Below are 19,580 nucleotides of genomic sequence, written 5' to 3' on the forward strand. Positions count from 1 at the left end.
TGGCACGCACCAACCGGTTGCTGAAGGGCGACTGCGTGAATAAAACATACATTTTCAGGAACACGTGCGTCTTTGGATAGCTAAACAACCCCTTTTGTTCAGTTTCCCTTTTAGAAGGATGCATACACTCTTCTATCAAACTTGCTTGTTTGAAGCAATTGCATGTCCTGTAGAATAGATCAATAACCGCTTGACATCATGCCAGGTATTATTCTTATTCAAGTACTAGTTCTCTTGAAAACTGGCCAGGTGCGAACATGTGGCAATATGGCAAATAAAGTGTATTTGTAGGATTAATAATGAAGAACAACTTCATTCAATTTTAAAAAATGAACTCGTTCCAAAGTGTAGAAGGATTTCTTGAGTTGTGGTTGCCCTCCGGTGGTCGTAATAGATATTACACCACCAATGCAAAATGTACAATCATACATATGAACTCGAACGATATTTTTTAAGTATTCCACAATAATGACAAAAGAATACTATGCGTGAAAAACTGCTGAAAAAAATGAAAACTAAACATTAAACAGATGAATATTTCACAAAATATATATTTTGATGAGTAAAGTGGAGAAAATCTTTTGTCATACTACTAAATGTTTTTTTAACACCCAGTGGTGAAAAAAAAAAAACCAATGGCTGCTTTTTAATAGTTCAACTTAAAAATAGGTATCAATAGATTTCGGTCTGTGTGGTGTCATGCGCTTTTTTTCCCCACCCTGCAATAAGGAAATGGTCCCACCTTCCTCACACACGCCCAAAAAAAAACAACAAAAAAAACTTCTTCCCAGCTGCGGGACGGACGGACGGACGGACGGACGGGAGTGAGATAGGCCGGCTGCTCTCTCGCTCGCTCTGGCAAGGGATGGCTTCTTGATATTTCTCACGGATTGAACACACCCCGGCAGGTAAGAATCGACACTTCTGCGCATTCACATAGAATGGAGACTGTAACAGGTCAATGTCATACAAACACACACAGTCAACGTGCAGGTGAAGGTGACAAAAACCACTCGAACGGGCCCAGAAATCACCACCGTGCTAATTGATGAGTTTATCCCCAGGGTTACGCTCGCTCGGGCAAGGTGTCTGCTGGTGGTTTGGAAACGGTTGAAGTGGTTGAAAAGGGCCAAAGAGGTGGGCTCGGCTGCCATTTTATTCCAGAGGCGAGCGAGAGAACTTTGCTCAGGAGCGTTGCAAGTCTGTGCAGGTGAGCACACAAGCTGCCGCATTCCAGCCTGCGTCACCGCCCGACCGCGACTCGCGACGTGGCCTCCGCTGGTCCGCTTACGCACGTGTACAAGTCCGCTTTTGTAAAATAAAGATGAAGACAATATACCGATACTCGCTGGCATATATTCTTTATCCTAATGTTACTGCAGCTTACTGAGCAGTTGCCACCGTCTTCTTGGTTTGTATCCGTACCGTAGATACGACACAGTTCCCTGGTGGGCGAAGTCGCCGGTTTATCTCAAAGGGCGGTCAAATGTACTTGAAGGGAGCCAGGGAGTATTTTTCCAAATTTGAAGATATTCTGCTCTCGATGCTCCGCAAGCGGCTGTGGAATTTCAGCGGCCTTCGTCACAATCTGACGCTGACGCGTGCCCGTCGAACCGTTTCGAGGCGAACGTCCGAAAGTCGCTTGACCTTTCCCACCCCGAGCATGAGTGAACGTCGCTTTCTATGTCGATGGTCTCTTTCTTTTGGAATGCAGATCACTTCCTGGAATGCTCGTTGCTACCATAACAAGTCAAGTGCGTGCGTGCGTAATAGCTGAGAGATAAATGCAAGCAAACCTACGAATACTGTGTTTGCTTTCCATGCCGCAGGTGAAAATCCACCATATGGAGTGTTGGAATGTAAAAAAAAGAAAGAAAGGAGAGATAACATTGACTGACGATGAGAATGACTTTTATGATTACAGCACATCGTCATTACTAGCAACAACGCTTTGCAGCCGTCTAACGCAGCGCTTCTTAACCTGGATTCCATCGAACCCCAGGGGTCAGGTGGAGGTCAAGACACACATTGAGTCAGTGTGTTTTCCACAACAACAACACTTTCAACGTTTTGCGTCACCACCGACTGCTACCGTCCCCTCGGATTGCCAAGAAAGCTCGTAGCGTCGGTGCCAACGTGTCGACCCTCCGACGCACGGAACGCACCGGACGGCCGCGCAGTTCTCAACTCGTCTCTGCAGCGAGTCGCGTTCAGTTGCGGCAAATGTTCCCGTCGTCGTCTTTGCGTGCGTGTTTGTTACTTTTGTTCCTGGAGTGCGAGTAGGAAACCCGCGGGGTTCGGAACCTCCAACAAGGCGAAGAACTGCTGCTCAAATGTTGCAATCTCAAAGAAATATTTGGTTTTACTTTGTTTTAGATCTTAGAAGTGTCAAAAGTGAGAAAAATATGATCCAGGAAGTCATGTAATTCTGTTATTTCTTTTTTTTTGCTGTATTTAAAACATGCTCAGAAAACCAGGTTTAAGAATGGTGTTTTTTCACATTCAAATACATATACGTTCATTTAAGTAACAATTCTTATATATATATATATATATATGTACTTTTAGCATATACCAAGTGGTGGAATGCCTATTTTCCAAATAAGGAAGCCGTTGCAATACAGTTGGCAAGCGCTAACTATCATCACAGGCTAATATTGAGAAGGGAATTGAGTGGGAAGGTTGAGATTCAATTATTGAGCAGTTATTGATTGGTTTGTCAATTTCAGTTTCAAGTCAGCTGCGAAAAGGAAAACGCATTTTTCAAAATGAATGTCAGTCGATAACTCTGTAATTGACTTGTCGGAAAGATAAAGACCGAGTACCGTATTTCGTGAACGGTGGGCCCGCTGACGCCGGTCGGTCGTTGAAGTCGGTCGGTCGTTTACTGTGCTGAAAAAAAAAAAAACTGAAAATCACTGATGAATATTGGATTTGGAATCAGAATCATTGAATCATCGACTTCAACTCATCAAAGAACAGAAACGTGCCTCATTCTAAAATGACGATCAATCGGCGGACGACGGGTTAGAGCGTCTGCCTCACAGTTCTGAGGTGCGGGGTTCGATCCCCGGCCCCGCCCGTGTGGAGTTTGCATGTTCTCCCCGTGCCCGCGTGGCTTTTCTCCGGGCGCTCCGCTTTCCTCCCACGTCCCAAAAACATGCGTGCTAGGTTCGTTGACGACTCGAAATTGCCCGGAGGTGCGAATGGTTGACTTGTTTGTATGTGCCCTGCGATTGGCTGGCAACCGGTTCAGGGCGTGCCCCGCCTCCTGCCCGACGACAGCTGGCATAGGCTCCGGCGCGCCCGCCCGCGACCCGCGTGAGGAGAAGCGCGACAGAAAATGGATGGATGGATGGTTTTCATCAGGGACCCGTTGATGCATTCATTCAAAATTAACAAGTAACGGGAATGTCATCAAATGTAATTATTTATATTACTTTGAGAAAGTCATTGAAATTGTTGCGCCTCTATTCGATTTTCAACAGGCTAACGTGCAGTCGCTAAGTCAACTTCCAACATTGCCTGTGCGTCAAGTGCACAGTATGCGTCAAACACAAAATCAACAAAACACCCTACCTTTGATTGACAACACACGTAGCCGCGGCTAGCAATAGCCGCTGACGTCATGGGTTCAGCACATCCCCCAAACGAATTTGTACTTTTGGGAAAGACCGAGCGCACCGCTTGCTTCTTGAATTCATTTGTATTTTTCCCAGTTGCGCAAACGTTTTCCCAAGTCGCTTGTCTGGAACGTCAACCGCGTTCCCCCCGTCCGTCGGGCCTCCTCCTACGCCCGGGCGACGGCGCCGACGCGCTGCGCCCTCTCGCTCTCTCGCCGTGACACACGCGCACGCATCCCGACTGGGGAATGCGTGGCCTCGGGCCGGCGAAACACAAAAGACAAACCCGAGAGGCAAGCGAAGGCGCCGCGCAGAATACACCTCCTTTCGCAGATCCAAAACATTTGGACGTTTCGCAGCTAAACACTTCGAGTTGTCGAGTAAAAGCTTGTTTTAAGGCTTAAAGCGCCTGCTTCCGCACAGTTTGCAATTTACAGTCGTCGGATACGTTCCGGACCCATCAGCAAGAGGTCGACTTGATTTCTACGTTTTATTTATCCTCATCCATTTTATTGATATTCAGCGGTGCCTGGAGATGCGCGATCAATTCGTTCCTCGGCCGTTTTTAATGAGAAAAATAACATTATTGGACTATCATTGTTTTTGAAAAAACATGCAAATTAAATTTGACATTTTCGGGGTCAAATGTTCTCCTTCAATTGCGCTGCGGCCACCTGGGGGCAGTATACGACAGATATACTGTTCATTGAGCTCTCGAACTCTTCCCCGCTCATCGGTACGGCACCGATATCAGCCGTTCTTCGCGGAGGAGCAGGAATATATGCCCGTGAGTGTTGTTGTATGGTCTGTCTCCGTGTGGTCTCGCAACGTTTGCGTTCAGCTATTGGTTGCTTCGAGGTTCAAAACCCCGCCGCATAGACATGAAAATGTGGTTGCTTTTTAATGTGCACATCGTAATTGTCTTTCTTTTATTTGTAGTTTGTCAGCAACCTTCAACTGAGTGGCCAACAGCTCGAAGCCACGTTTTTAAGATATTTCACAACTGCCGTTTATTGTGCAGTGAGTCCACTAACACCAAAGGGCACTCGTATCTCAGGTCCGCGCTCGCAAGTCGAAGCAACACAATTGGCCGAACGACGGCTCGTATCTCAAAAGAAACCTCAGCCGGGTCACTGGTATCTCAAGGCGCGACAGTCAATGTAAACACCAGAATGTTCAACCGGGCCATCGAGTTTCGTCTAACATAAGTCAGCCAGCTTGCTAACTCATAGCGTAAAAACATTGCAGATCGCGGGCAGCTGTGTTTTGCTATTTCCCGTGAAAAAAAGACGTGACAGTGTCACCACGACAAATCATAATCCTGATCTGCGTTTTTTGGGGGGCGGGGGGGAGGGGCTTGTTTTAAGATCGCGGTTACGAGCGGCCGCAACGGGTGTCCGTGCTCTCCCTTAGAGAACGGGCGAGAGGCTCGGTCGTCCGGGAGGATCTCGGTCTGGCTCGTCTGGCTCCTCCGCATCGGGAGGAGCCAGACGAGGCGGCCGGGATGCCCCCGGACGCGGGCACGACCCGCCGGGAGGACACGCCGGAGAGATGTCTGTCTTCAGCAGGAGAAAACGGTTGGACGGATAAAGTTCAGGTCGACAATAGCAAACACGAGCCCGTCAACTCGGAAGGCGCGTTCGAGTCGGATTTTAAGCGGTACGGAAAGCCATTTGAGCATTTATTCCAGATCCTTCATATCCAGTTTTCAGGTCCATGTACTGGAGCGCTCTTTGTCCTCAGTTTGTTTTCATCGCATTTTGGCTTCCAACCTGTCAAAAGAAATGTAAGCAGAGTCCATATGTCTTCTCGCCGGCCGAGGATGATATGAGTGGCACCCGACCGTGAAAATGTACGAGGTGATGTCCGGCGACACGCTGTCCTGGAAGGTGCCCAGCCCGAGACAGAGCGCCGACCCGTCGCCGTCGGCCGGCGACGGCGGGCCCGGCAAGATCCTCAAGGTTTGCTTCTGCACCAACAATAACCTCGGCAAGAACTTCAAGCTGGTCAAGTGCGACAGTTCCTGGCAAATCAGGGTGAGCGGAATGACGAGTGGAGCTTTACTTTCCGCGCTTTCTATTTCTAATCCGTTAAGATTGTTTGTTAGCTTTGGAGCAGAGCCGGAGGATACGAGCCATTTGTCCTTTTTGAAACTCACGAAACACACAAATAGGCTAGTAATTTACACTGCACGTGGACAGAGAGGCCGATGTTAGCATAGCTTAGCAAAATGGCTCAAGAACACATTTGGCAATGTAAAGATGAACGACTAAAAGATGACCTTTCACTGCTACGCTCACAATTTGTAGCATCAACAAGTGCGAAGGAACGACGTAACGTCCGTCTTGGCAGCCCGCGAGCGCAGTCGAGCGCAACGGCCGACGAGCCGAGTGGAACCGCTACCGGCGCGATAAATATCGCCAATAAACAAAACCTTATCAACAACACGCGGCGTGCGTGTAAGTCGGACGTGGCTTGGCTACGTGTCGGTTAGCCTGTTGCCGTAGCTTAGCACAATGGCGAAAGAACAAAGGGAAATGGCTAGCTTGTCCAACAACTTTCACTGTAAAAACGAATTCATCGATTAGCTTTTGTAAACAAGAGAGAAATAATGACTTTTACATCAGTCATGTTGCCTGTTAACGTAGCTTGGCACAACGTCGAAAGGGGCAAAGGGAAGCGTATGACTGACAGATGACCTTTCCGTTGTGTTTTCACATATCGTAGACTATAGCGAGAACTGTAAAGGCAACTAAAAAAAACCATGAACAGCCGAGTAGCGATGACTTAACATCTCGGCGCTGTCAGCATAGCTTAGCACGACGGTCAAAGAGCAGAGGGAAACGGCTAGCTTCGGCTACCTACTCGAGCTGTAAACGTAACTCACGAACGATCTTAAATGACAACCGCTAATTGATTGGCTCGGAGGCGTTTGTTGCTTGTATTTCCGAGTTTCGGACCCAAAGGGACAACAATCGTGTCGGAAATGAGCAGGAGCGCGTTCTTCCCCCCCAGGCGATCATCCGATCCATCCTGATCAGCGGGCGCGTGGGTCCGAACGTGGCGCACGCGGGATGCTTCGGCCTCCTGCTCAGGCACCTCAAGTCGGAGCAGCTCCACTGGCTGCACCCGCAGCTGAGCGTCGGCGAGGTGGAGCAGCGCTACGAGAGCCAGCACGCCGCGGCCGAGTGGAGGTAAACGGCGCAGAGTCGGCGACGGTCGACGGGCGACGGGCGACGGGCGGGCGCGCTTCACCTCCTTGTGACGGGATCCACAGGTACGACCTTCGCATCAGATACATCCCCGTCAACTTCCTGGAAAAGTTCCAAGACGACCGCTCCACGCTGTTGTACTTCTACCAACAGGTCCTTGAAACTCACGATTGATTTTGGACTTTTTAGCCCGGTCTCGGGTCTGTTTGGTTGGCGCACACTTTGGGAATGAGCTTTAAACTAGAACGTCTAAGCACGAGACGTCTGCGGAACTTTAGGTCCACTTAGTCGGCGTACGCACCGCCGGGTCTACTTTTGACTCCGCGAGAAGCCTTTTGGTTTTGACTGCGAAACGACGGAAAACGCTTGGCCTCGACCCTTGTGATGTATTTCGGTTCTTATTTCGGTTCGGCAGGTCCGCAGCGATTACATGCAGCATCACGCCAGCGAGGTCAGCCGCGGGATGGCGCTGCAGCTCGGCTGCTTGGAGATCAGGTGATGCGTCTACGCTGCCGAAATGGACTTTGGCTGTTGAAATGAACGCTTTACATTTGCTTCTAGGAGGTTCTATAAGGACATGAACGCAAAAGGACTGGAGAAGAAGTCAAACTTTGAGCTGCTCGAGTAAGTCCACCCTTTTGCACGACTTTTGTTTGTATTCAAATGACAAACAGACTGTCGAGCGGCGCCATTTGCATTCCGTCTTGCCGTTTTGGGGAGGTTCTCGCTATTCTTTGCTCAGACGTTCATCGAGAGAAATGCACGAATTGCCGTAAACTTAGCTGCCGGCTGTTCTTGCTTCCATTCTTACTGCCCCCCCGACCCCGTGAAGGAAAGAGGTCGGCTTGGACCTTTTCTTCCCTCCCGAGCTGATTAACAGCATGAAGGTAAACTTGCTTCACTTTGCGCCGGTGTGAAACGTTTTCCCACCGAAATGGAGCTTTCATTGCGTTTCCAGTCGAAGCAGCTCCGCAAGCTGATCCAGCAAACGTTCCAGCAGTTCGCCACGCTCAAGGAGGACGAGTGCATGACGAAGTTCTTTCAGACGCTCAAGGAGTTCGCCAGTTACGACGAGGAGGTCTTCCCCTGCGAGCTGGTGGTGAGCGCGGCCGCCTCGGCGTGAAGCTCACGCGCTTGTTTCTCGTCGTCGTCGTCGCGTTCACACGGGCGCCGTCCGTCTTTTAACAGCAAGGTTGGAGTCTGGCCGTGGAGCTGGTCATCGGCGGGAGGGGCATCCGCCAGCGCACGCAGAAGAATTCGGCGGTGAGCGTGGCGCCGATTTGCTCTGGAAAAATGCATTTGAAAACACTTCGGTGCTTCGCATTTTGGGCGAAATCAACGGATCTTGAATTCCAACACGCACGACGTCGGCGCAGAATCCAACGAAACGACGTTTCCCGTTTCCATACGCCGTGCCGCAGATCCCCGTACAATCCATCCAGCCACCCGTTTTCCGAGCCGCTTCTCCTCACGCGGGTCGCGGCCGTGCCGGCGCCTATCCCGGCTACCTTCGGGCGGGAGGCGGGGTGCGCCCCGAATCGGTCGCCGGCCAATCGCAGGGCACATACGAGCAAGCCACCGTTCGCATCTACGGGCAATTGAGAGTCTTCGATCGACCTGGCGTGTTTTGGGGATGTGTGTGTGGGGGGGGGGGGGGGGACCGGAGTGCCCGGAGAAAAGCCACGCGGGCACGGGGAGAACGTGGATTCGAACCCCGGTCCTCGCAACTGTGAGGCAGATGTGCGAACCAGTGCCGGCACTGTACGGTCCACTTGGGGAAAAAAACGCCTCACCTCCGAAATATTGTATTGTAATATTCGATTATTTCTTTTCGAGAAAAATATCACAAATGTGTATGCGATATGATTTGAAAGAGAGAAAGCATCTGCAATGACATGATTTCAAAAAAAGAATACGTGTAATGTGTAGTCAGAGTGGATTTTCTTTGTCGTCGACTATAACGTGAGTCGAAGTCGACGAATCGATGACGTCGTGGATATTTTCCAACGGCCCCGAGCCAGCGGGTCGGAGGTCATCTGTAAATTGGCCCGCGCCCAAAACGAGGGCAGCAATTCGTCGACTTCGAGCTTCAGACGTCGACGCGGATCCGCTCGTCGACTAATCGGTTCGACTCCTCATATGAATCCCAAAGATACGGTTCTAATAAACGATCATCACGTCTGTGTGAAAATATAGAGCAAAGGTGTTATATGTGCATAACGAATCTCTCTGCATCGGAAGAACTGCCGTTGGCCACGACATCGCAATTAACGCGCCATTAAACAGTCAACGCTCTCGATATTTGGTTCGTGTCCCGAAAAGTCCAAACAGGAGGATGACGAACTGTAATTCAACACCGTAAAATGCGACGTCTTCCTCAGCCCGTCTTTCTGGCCGACTTCAAGCAGATCAAGAAGGTGCAATGTTCGCCTCAGCGCGACGGCAAGGCGCTCGTCCATCTGGACGTCCGAGGCGCCAGACAAGTACGACGACCCCGCGTCCGATCGCTCCGCTCGCTCCGCTCGTTCATCCCGTCTCCGTTTGCGCTTCCCCGCGCAGCGGCTGTCCGTCAACGTGGCCGGCGCGCCCGCGGCCGAGAACATGATGGACCTCATCGACGGCTACTGGCGCTTGGAGAACAACTCGGAGGAGTCCGTCATCTCCAGGCAAAACCGCGGTAAGAGCGCCGACACGTTAGCGTCCGATTTTACGGAGTACGGCGCTGCCGCCCTGAGATACGAGTCAATCGTTCGGCCGATTGTTTTTTTGTTGTTGTTGTTTTTGAATTCTTTGCTTTGACTCGCGAGCGAAAACTCGAGATACGAGCGCTCGTACGGCGGCCGCCAATGAGCTTAAGTCGCCGCACGGCGAGCGGCGGTCTGGCGTGAGCGAACAATTCAAAAAGTGCGTCGCGCGATGTTTGTCAGATGCCAGCGCGCGGACTTCCCTCCCGGACCTTCCGACCAGGGTGAGTCCATCTGTCGCACGCGGACGCCGCGCCGGCTCACGGCGGAACTTTCATTCTGATGTTTTCTCCCGAGCAGCACAGACGCCGGCTCCGCCCGACGCAGCACGGGTAAGCTGCTTTTTCTCTCGCCGTTGATTTCCTCCCGAACTCTGTGCGGTCATGAAATTCCTCATCGCTTATCTTCAACGTCCAGGGTCAGAGATCTACTGTGAGATTCCGGACGAAAGGCCCAGATCAGGTTCGGAGCCTTCGTTGCCTCCGTTGAAACATTTTTGAAAAAGACAATCTCATTTGCGTATCATTTGTCACGATTATTTTTACATTTTTAATCGGACAAATTTCACACGTGTACCATGTTATATTAATTTGAGTTGAGAAAATCCTGTTAACTATGTTTCCAAAAAAAAAACCAAATCAAGGCCACACCTCCGTTAAATGCCTGACATTCCAACAAAACGGATTCTCCTCCTCTACTTGTTATTTTCTAAGCTGTATGGTTTGAATTCACGATTTCATCTTTTATTTGCTCAGCTGTCAAATACGGCATGGACCGCGGCGACATCACGCTCGGGCGAATCCTCGGCGAGGGCTTTTTCGGCGAAGTCTACGACGGCGTCTACGCGGCAGCGGTGAGTCGGACGACGGCAGCGGCGAGAATCGAATTGATTTGAAGCGACGGAAAAGGCCAAAGGCGGTTGAGATGGCTGCTCTGATCGTCATCGCCGTCATCGCCGTCATCGTCGTCGCCACGCTTTTGATGACGAGGCAACAATGGGCACAACGACAGCCAAATAGCCAACGGCGCTCGTTCCGTTAGGACGGCAACATCGCTGCTGCAATTGGCAACAAATCTTCAAACTTTCACAGACAAGAACCCCTTTAACGCCGGCACCGGTTAGCACATCTGCCTCACAGTTCTGAGGACCCGGGTTCGATCCCCGGCCCCGCCCGTGTGGAGTTTGCATGTTCTGCCCGTGCCTGCGTGGGTTTTCTCCGGGTACTCCGCTTTCCTCCCACGTCCCCAAAAAAACATGAGACTCTAAATTGCCCGTAGGTGTGAATGTGCGCGCCAATGGTTGGTTCAGCTAACTACAACTGCTAACTTTGTGTGGTCATCCTCAAAATCACAATTGTTGACATGTCCGACGTACAGGCGCTGTCTGTACATTGCGTAACTGCGTACGGAAGGGTGCTACCGGCGGGGAGACTCGCCAACAGCAACTGTCGTACAAAAGCTACACGTGTCGACTAATCCGACTGTCCGCTGTTGTCGCCGAATCAGAACGGTGAGCAGGTGAAAGTGGCCGTCAAGACGTGCAAGGACTGCTCGCCCGACGTCATGGAGAAGTTCATGAGCGAAGCGGGTAGGTTTCAACCGCCGCTGACTGAAAATAACCGGCGGTAAAAATCACTTCTTTTAAAACTTCGCTTCCAGTCATCATGAAGAACCTGGATCACCCTCACATCGTCAAGCTCATCGGCATCATCGAGGACGACCCCGTGTGGATCGTCATGGAGCTTTACGAGTACGGCGAGGTCAGTCGTGGCGAGGCGCAGGCCGAAGTAGCACGCGCGGCTGAAAATAATCCTTTTCCGCCTCTTGGAGACCACAAGATTCACAGGTTCTCTATTGGGTTGAGGTCTGGAGGTGACAAGCGCACGCCGTGACCGCCAATGTGCTTCTTCTCAACTCGCTAGTATGTTACGAAACGTTACAGAACAGCGAACCCCCGTTTATCGCAAAGGATACGTTCCGGACACGCCTGTGATACTTGACAATCTGCGATAAAAAAAATGAACATTTAAAAAAAAAAAAATCCTTTTAACTCTCCCACAGGCTATCAACAGAACTCAACGCATTCAAATACACGGACTTCTTACAACGCGCACACACACAGAGCAGCAACACATGCAAACAGAGCGTACAATAACAATCACAGCCATAAAAAACAAAAAAACAAAAATGGAAGGCGACTTTCTACAGTAGATCAAATCCTGATTTCAGCGTGCCGTACACGTTGACGCCTGTACTGAAGTGTAGCGGTCCTACGGGTCGTCTGTGTTCCCAGCTCGGCAACTACCTGACTACGAACCGGAACAGTCTGACCGACGTGACCCTGGTGCTGTTCAGCATGCAAATCTGCAAAGCGCTCGTCTTCCTAGAAGGCATCAACGTGGTGCACAGGTCCGACGACGCCTCGGTATCGTCTCGTACCCTCCGCGTATTCACGGGATGTGCTTTTCACGTTGTACGCTTTTTGGGGGGCCACGCAGAGACATCGCCGTTCGAAACGTGTTGGTCGCCGGTCCCGACTGCGTCAAGCTGGGCGACTTTGGACTGTCGCGCTACATCGAGGATGAAGAATACTACAAAGGTGAGAGGAGCAAATTCACGCCAACGCGTTTCGTTCCGATCACGAACAGCGTTGCGTGAATTGCATCATCAGCGACTTCAAGCGAGTGACGTTGCGCTTCCGAAGGCGGAATTTGGGATGGAACCTCTGTGACGTGTGCATCAAGATATAGCGTACATGGTCAAAATACATTTTGAGCCAAGGAAGAAACATTCCAATATATTGTCGCCGTCGGGCAAAAGTGTCCAAATAGCGTACAGTTCATATTTATTGACAAATCGAGAGCATCGGCGTGTCCCCGCGTCATCCGTCACTCTTACGGATTATTAACTCAAGTGAAGTGGAGCAAATAGCCGGAGAACAAATGGAGCAATTGTCGGAGACGTTTCGTGAAACTCCGCCTCTTCCTCACACTGCGGGAGGCCGTGCGGGGTTATGTCGCCTCGAGATGGAGCTTTTTAGGCAAAAACTGGTGGCAAGGGTTAGCTTTGAAACATTTGAGTAAAATGGATCAAAGGGAGGTGGCGTGCAGATTCATTTGATTTTTTCTGGGAAAACAGAACGCGAGCCTAAAGGGAAGGATGTCGATGATATAAGCGGGGCTCCCGGTTAAAGGGCAAAACGGTTGAAGTACCTTTCGACGTTTTACATCGCAGCGTCCGTGACCCGACTGCCGATCAAGTGGATGGCGCCGGAATCGATCAACTTCCGCCGCTTCACCTCCGCCAGCGACGTCTGGATGTTTGGTGAGTCCGATTTCAGAAATCGATTCATTTGACTTTGAATTGCATTTCCGATTCCGATGGATTTCATTCGATGAAATATTATCTCTTTGCGAACGATTCAATAAAGGCTCGAGGAGAATAAACTGCAAAGCAAAAAGACAATTCGGGTGCACATTACGGACTCGATGACGCGGTGTCCGACCGCACAAACGCGGGTTTCGGTCGCGGCGAGCGAAGCGAACGGGGCCTCCCGCTTGAGTTCGGTGCGCCGTGCGTGTCCTCCGCAGCCGTGTGCGTGTGGGAGATCCTGAGCCGAGGCCGGCAGCCCTTCTTCTGGCTGGAGAACCGAGACGTCATCAACCGGCTGGAGCGAGGCATCAGGCTGCCCAAGCCCGACGACTGCCCGCCGGCGCTCTACTCGCTGATGACGCGCTGCTGGTCCTACGACCCCAGAGAGAGGCCCAACTTCACCGAGCTGGCGGTCAAGATCAGGTACCGCGCGTTCGAGAAAGGAGAGCCGCCTCGTTTGACGCCGGACGGAATATTCTTCATGGCGATGGCCCCCCCCTCGAACATGGGACAAATGCGTACAGCAAAAAATATAGCGCGATTATTTCACTCATGAATCTGCATTTGTTCAATTTCTAAGCCTTCAAATGAGGATGCGCTGACCACTTTGTATGCATTCGAATGTGTGTAACAATTTAGCGCCATTTTTCTTTGTTTTCCAGTGACGTGCACAAGATGGAGAAGGAGCGGGAAGTAGAACGCGAGCGGGACAGAGCGCGTTCCACCAAATATTTCGACACCAAGTTCAACTTCGCCGAGCCTCCGCCCAAGGTAGAAGCCGCATGCTACGTGCTACATGCCGCACGCTAAATAAACCCACGCGCTTGTCGATACCATTGCAGCCTTCGAGAAAGAAACCGGGGCGCTTCGGGAACACGCTGAGCATCGGCTTGCACATTCAGGTAGCCGCTCGCTTCGGACTCCGTTTGGCGAGCACTTGAACATCCCTGCGCCGAACGTCTTTGTGTCCACGCAGTTGAACGAAGCTCTGTGCGCCAGCTCGCCGGACCTGGCCGGCCCGTGTGACTATCAGTCGCCCGTGGACTCCGTCAACACTCTGCCGCCGGCCCTCAGGTCCCCTCGACGTCGCAGCGTGGGGGTAACGAGACGCTCCGAAATCTGTACGCCGGTCGCTCGACTCGCAGCTTCCGGGTTTTCGTCTTTCGTCTTCCCGGCCGGAGCTCGGTCGGTTTTTTCGATTATTATTATTGGCTTTGTTTCGGAGCAACGTTTGGCCGACAAACAAACAGGCTTAAAAAAAGGAACGCGAAAGTTGCCGACGTCCCCTCGAAACGACTCGGTCAATGTCGAAACCGCTAGCAACAAAGGTGAGTACGCCCTTAAGTGAAAATGTCAAAATGTGGGTCCAATCAGCGATTCGACCTTGTAAATGCAATACGACAAAGTGCAATTCAATCCGATCCAACGAAATTGATTTACCTTCATCCTCGCACTCCAATCAAGTTAAACGTGTCAACGAAGGATGACAAGTTACCGGCTTCTTTGGTACCGTACCCCAAAATGCAAAACGAAGCGATCCGGCGCGGCCCAAAAGCAATTGCGCAGCGAAGCGTTCGTTGACCAATCGCTCGGTTGCAGGAGAGCGAGTTCCCCCGAGCGGACGCGCGGCGCCTCTGGCAGGCGGAGCGCCAGCAAACGCTCCACACCTTACGACGGCAGAAGGCGCAGATGGCCGCCGACAAAGAGTGGCTGGAGCAAGAGGAGCGCCTCCTGGTGGGGAACACAGCCACGCTCGCGTTTGTCAACCTCCCGCCTAGTCTTCGATCGTCGACGTGCCCCGCTCGAGTGTTTGCCATAATACGAACCTGCCTGTTCTTTTGCAGGACCCCACGGGACCAGAAGGACCCCCGGCACCGACGGTGGGTTTGGGCTTCACTTTCAGTCAGTTTGATCATCCCGAACGATATTTTCTGATGTCTTCCAAATCTCTTTTGTTTGTAGCCCAACGAGGCAGATGCCGAAAATGGTAAGCGAAACAATCGAACATTCAGTACAGCGGTGCCTTCAGATAAGAGTTTCATTTGTTCCGTGACCACGCTCGCAACTCAAAACGGGTTTTCTCGCCCTGCATGAATTGAATGCCAATGTGCTGCTCTTACTGCTATGCCAGCCTCGGCCACCCGAGGGCAGTGTAAGACAGACAGACAGACAGACGGATCTTCTGTTCACTGAGACGACCGCTCCTCCCGGTTCATCAGTACGGCACTAGTATTAATCGTTCTACGCAGGGGATAGAGAATAAATGATATAACGAAACTAAATAAAAACATACGGCCATAAAACATTTCCATGCCTGGTAAAAAAAAAAAAAAGGAATTACAATGAAATAGAATTTTTTTTAAATGCCCATGAGCCTGGATAAAACATTTTTTTGTTATTAATAAGTCCATTTTAAAAATGTCCTGCATGTCAATAAAATAAAACATTGTTAAAAAAAAAATACAGCCTAAGATTGTGTTGTATGTTGTATCGTATAATATTGGAATGAGCAGATGTACCTAATCAAGTGTCTTGTGTCTTCCAGACCCGCCAATCAAGCCTCCTCGGCTCACGGCTCAGGTTATGAACGATTCCTGCATTCTTTGATGATTAACACTAGTGTGATTTTGGTTTCGTTATTATACATATATATATATATATATATATATAGATAGATATATATATAGATATATATGACTTCACGCCGATTTGATCGGTGTGATCGGTATCGGCTGACAATTGGCATTTTATGCCGATCGGCTTTCATGTCATAATTCGCCGATCCGATCGATGACGTCATCGATCGGCTCCGCGCGAGACATTTAACTCCGCGTCACCGTTGCGTATGAATCCAAAAGCTAGTTTATTTTTAGGCTTGTCACGTGTCTTGTGGCACACTACTGTATCTATCTGACGGCCAATAAAGTTTTTTTTTTTCAATCTTGTCGATTAAAAACACGTCATCGGTGCGGGACAATTTCTCAGACAAACAACACGCACGTTATTTGCGGGCCGCACACAACTGAAGTACGTCGTGGGGAACGTCATCTAAATGCTTCAACGCAAATTTCATCGGGCACCTGAAGGACGTACACGAGGAAGAGCAACGCAGCGTGGAGGGGAAAAAAAGGAAAAAAGCCATTATTTCTGTCATGTTGTAATGTCGATCTGACCGAAACTTCTGTCAGTGGCTTGGCACTCGAATGCCCCCTAGGGGTCATTGATGACTTGCTGATCGGTGATCGGCCCCAAAAATCCTGATCGTGTCGAGCCTAACGTGTGTGTGCGTGTATATGTCTCTCTCTCTCTCTCTCTCTCTCTCTCTTTTGCGAATTAGCCAGCACCCACCGCTGAGCTGGACCGTTCCGACGACAAAGTTTACACGTGTGTGATGAACGTGGTGAAAATGGTGGTGCGGCTGAAGAACGACATGGTGGACACGCAGCCCGAGCAGTACGTCACGGTCGTGCAGGTGACGCAAAAATATGAAATCCAAAATCGCAAACACTGACCGAGATTTCCGTTCTCATATTTGTTCCGTTTGGTTGTAACGATTTATTCCCAACGGTCTACTCTTGTCATTTCGTAGCGTTTCTCTCGGTTGCGCTGCTTCCAGTACATGCGTGTGGAAGTGAATGTATATTTTTGTCCAATCAGATTCCAGCCTCTACGTGTTGCCACGTCAATCTAATCTGCCCGCGCTCACGCGACTTAAGCTCTGCTAGCAATGGGCCGGTTTCGAGAATATTTGAAATTCGTCGGTTCGCCGGCCCTCGATGACATTTTGCCATCCTGCGATTGGTTTTGTCAGAGCAAAGCTCGTCGCCGCTCGCTTCGCCTAGCGGAAGACGTCCGTAGCGATCCGCACACATAAAAAGACGTTTAACTCATTCGCCGCCGGCCGCTTTCAAAGCAGAGTTCTCCATCTTGCCTGCAGATGTTTTCGAGGATTTTTCTAAACACACACACACACGCGCGCGAGCACCGAATCTACCAAAACAAAGAGGAGACTAAAAGCTTTCAAAAGGAAAAGGCATCGGCATTTCTCGACCTCGTAATGGACGCGACAAGCCCGAGATTGACCTCCTCGTGTTGGTCTTCGACTCAAATGCGACGACGCCATCTCGCGGGATCTGTTTGCCATTACAAAGGTCCGCAAAGCTGCGTTTCACAAACGAGACCCTCTTGAGGAATATTGAGGTCGGTGGCAGTCGGCGAACGTAAACGCGCTCGAAAGCGTCCGGCAACACGGGAGCTCTGCTTTGCGAACGTCTGCCAGCGAAGGACGTACGAGGTGGATTAGAAAGTCCCCGGTAACCAAAGGTGACCGCGATGTCCGGCTGTGTTCTGCCAGTCGGTGGGGATGGCCTTGAGGGATCTGATCGGCAGCGTGGACGACATCCTGCCCGCTCTGCACGAGTCCGCGCGCACCGAGGTACGCGCCGCATCGCCTCCTCTCGCACTCCTTTTGCCTGTGTGATGCCGTAAGCGCCCGCGCGTGTGTACTCGTTGACGTCGAAAGGTTCGAAGAATTCATGAAAACCTTCACGTAGCGCGCATCCTGCCACACTAACAAACGCCTCCTTCCAAGCGACGCCTGGCACGATCTGCAGCGGAGTGAAGAAATGCCGCAGGCTACCGTCTGGAACAGGAACCCCATTGACCAACTAAAGCCGGTGGATCCCGAACGCATCGGGATGTAGTAGAACATAAACAAACAATAAACGATCATGACGAAAAAAAGACATCCCTCCTTCTAATACAGAAATACGACGTGTCAAAGCACCTGTCCGCTCTTTGGAACACTTGCCCTTTACCGGGCAAGAAACCACATTTGGTACCTAAAGGCGGCGCACCCCGAGCGCCTCGCCGTGACGTCGGAGGACGCTTAGAATCAATAAACGATGATGAAATAATTAGACGCCTCCTTTAAATAATTGCCCGGTACCGTTACTACTTTTTGGAGGATTGAAATACTATGGAAGAAACTGCAAAGTGCTACTGCACGCCTCCCTCCAATAAACGCCAGTACGTACTATCTGCGGTTTGGTAAACTAACGCCCCGGTCCACGATCTGGAATAGGAACTCCCGTACATTTCTCACCTACAGCTGATGGGATGAGGCAGCAGGACAAACAAACAAAGAAAGGTCCCAAAAAAAAGTACGAAAACTATTCAATCGAACGTGAATTTTCCCGGTTAACTCTCGCGGCTTTGTTTTTCCGACGCAGATCGAGGGCACCCAGAAGCTGCTGAACAACGACATGGCGGAGCTGATCAGCAAGATGCGTCTGGCGCAGCAGAACGCCATCACGTCGCTGCGGGACGAGTGCCGCAAGCAGATGCTGGCGGCCGCCCACAACCTGGCGGTGGACAGCAAGAACATGCTGGACGCCGTCGACCAGGCCCGCGTCCGCGCCGACCTGGCCAAGCCGGCATCGGCGGCGCACCTTTAAAGGACCTCTTCGGTCGTCCGGACATACGTCCTCGACGGCGTACGCGCGCGTGTGTCTGATCCACAGTAGATTTGTATCTTTACCGCACGTAGGGTCGGGCATCGTTTCGATTTGAACGATCCCGGTTCCTCGTTTTGATTCCCGTTCTCTTTGTGGACAGTGTGGGAAAAAAAGCTTCCGCCGTTTAAAGGAGGGGTGTCCAAAGCGCCCCCGCAGCGTGGACTAAAGTCAACCTATGCCACGGCCCGTGCGGTTTGCCCGCATTGTGCCGCACGACTTGACTTTCTACGCTGGCGGGAAAACAGAAGGAAAGTTTCTCCTCCTCTCTCACTTCTCACTTCCTTGTTTTCAAGCAATAAGCCATCATTCAGTTGTGCCACCAACCACCGCAAAATCCTGCAAAATCATTGAGCTTTTGCTTGATTACCTTCGCGGCCTCTTTACTACATAGGGTATATAGCAAAAATAAATATAGCTTGACATAGCTTTACCGACACTGATTTTTTGCTGTTTTACTGTGTCAAACAAATTAAACATCTCATTTCAGTTGAGGTTACACGAGGTTGTTTTTGAGAGGCTCATGAAAATAAATGTCCACGAGTGTCTAATGCTGCCAGTCCTTAGCGCATGTTAGCGAGTTGCCACAGATGGGCTAACCTGGCGTGCGGTGATAACAGACAAAAGTAGAATAGCTCGGCAGCACGGTCCGGACGAGCGGCAGCTGCGGTATAAACGCCAAAGCAGTTCTCGTTTTCATTTGGAGATCATATCATAGGCGGCCGGGACAGGCGCGCCCGGGACCCGGGACCCGCGACCCGCGGGAGGAGAAGCGCTACGCAAAATGGGCGGACGGGCCTTTTTCAGGCCACGTGTGTGCGAGCTCGTGGACACGCGCTCGTTCACTTTTGCCTTTTTCCTCCGACTCGGCGACTCGCACCTCCCCGTTTGAGTGGCGTTCCAGTCGGAAAACGTTTCTGGAATGCAACGTCGGTCGAGAACCAAACGATTCTCGACGGATGGTCGCTGCCCGACCCTAAAACCTGTTGAACATATTTTTAGAACACGTAACCAGAAACGGAGTGATATAGAAAAGAAAATGACCCTCGGGAAAAAAAAAAAAAACTCAACTTTCTCCCCAATTCATCTCTATGGAAAATGAAATCGATGGAAACG

General features: G+C 50.7%; 1 protein-coding gene across 1 annotated transcript; it reads left to right on the forward strand.

The window, feature by feature from the left end:
• The first annotated feature begins 768 nt into the window (after window positions 1–768).
• On the forward strand, window positions 769–18,958 carry ptk2bb (protein tyrosine kinase 2 beta, b). Its single transcript, XM_061704878.1, has 32 exons — window positions 769–908; window positions 1,065–1,210; window positions 5,406–5,659; window positions 6,639–6,817; window positions 6,901–6,988; window positions 7,251–7,330; window positions 7,397–7,459; window positions 7,668–7,722; window positions 7,794–7,934; window positions 8,024–8,098; window positions 9,217–9,318; window positions 9,395–9,512; window positions 9,763–9,807; window positions 9,885–9,911; window positions 9,997–10,041; window positions 10,335–10,432; window positions 11,086–11,167; window positions 11,239–11,339; window positions 11,873–11,988; window positions 12,078–12,178; window positions 12,814–12,903; window positions 13,170–13,374; window positions 13,614–13,722; window positions 13,794–13,853; window positions 13,928–14,050; window positions 14,551–14,685; window positions 14,796–14,831; window positions 14,914–14,938; window positions 15,497–15,531; window positions 16,289–16,423; window positions 17,306–17,386; window positions 18,183–18,958. Exons 3-32 carry the CDS (start codon window positions 5,474–5,476, stop codon window positions 18,405–18,407), a joined length of 2,961 nt encoding a protein of 986 aa, XP_061560862.1. The 5' UTR covers window positions 769–908; window positions 1,065–1,210; window positions 5,406–5,473; the 3' UTR covers window positions 18,408–18,958.
• Window positions 18,959–19,580: the final 622 nt, after the last annotated feature.

The sequence above is a fragment of the Phycodurus eques genome, chromosome 18, assembly GCF_024500275.1.
Source record: "Phycodurus eques isolate BA_2022a chromosome 18, UOR_Pequ_1.1, whole genome shotgun sequence".
NCBI classification, from domain to species: Eukaryota; Metazoa; Chordata; class Actinopteri; order Syngnathiformes; family Syngnathidae; genus Phycodurus; species Phycodurus eques.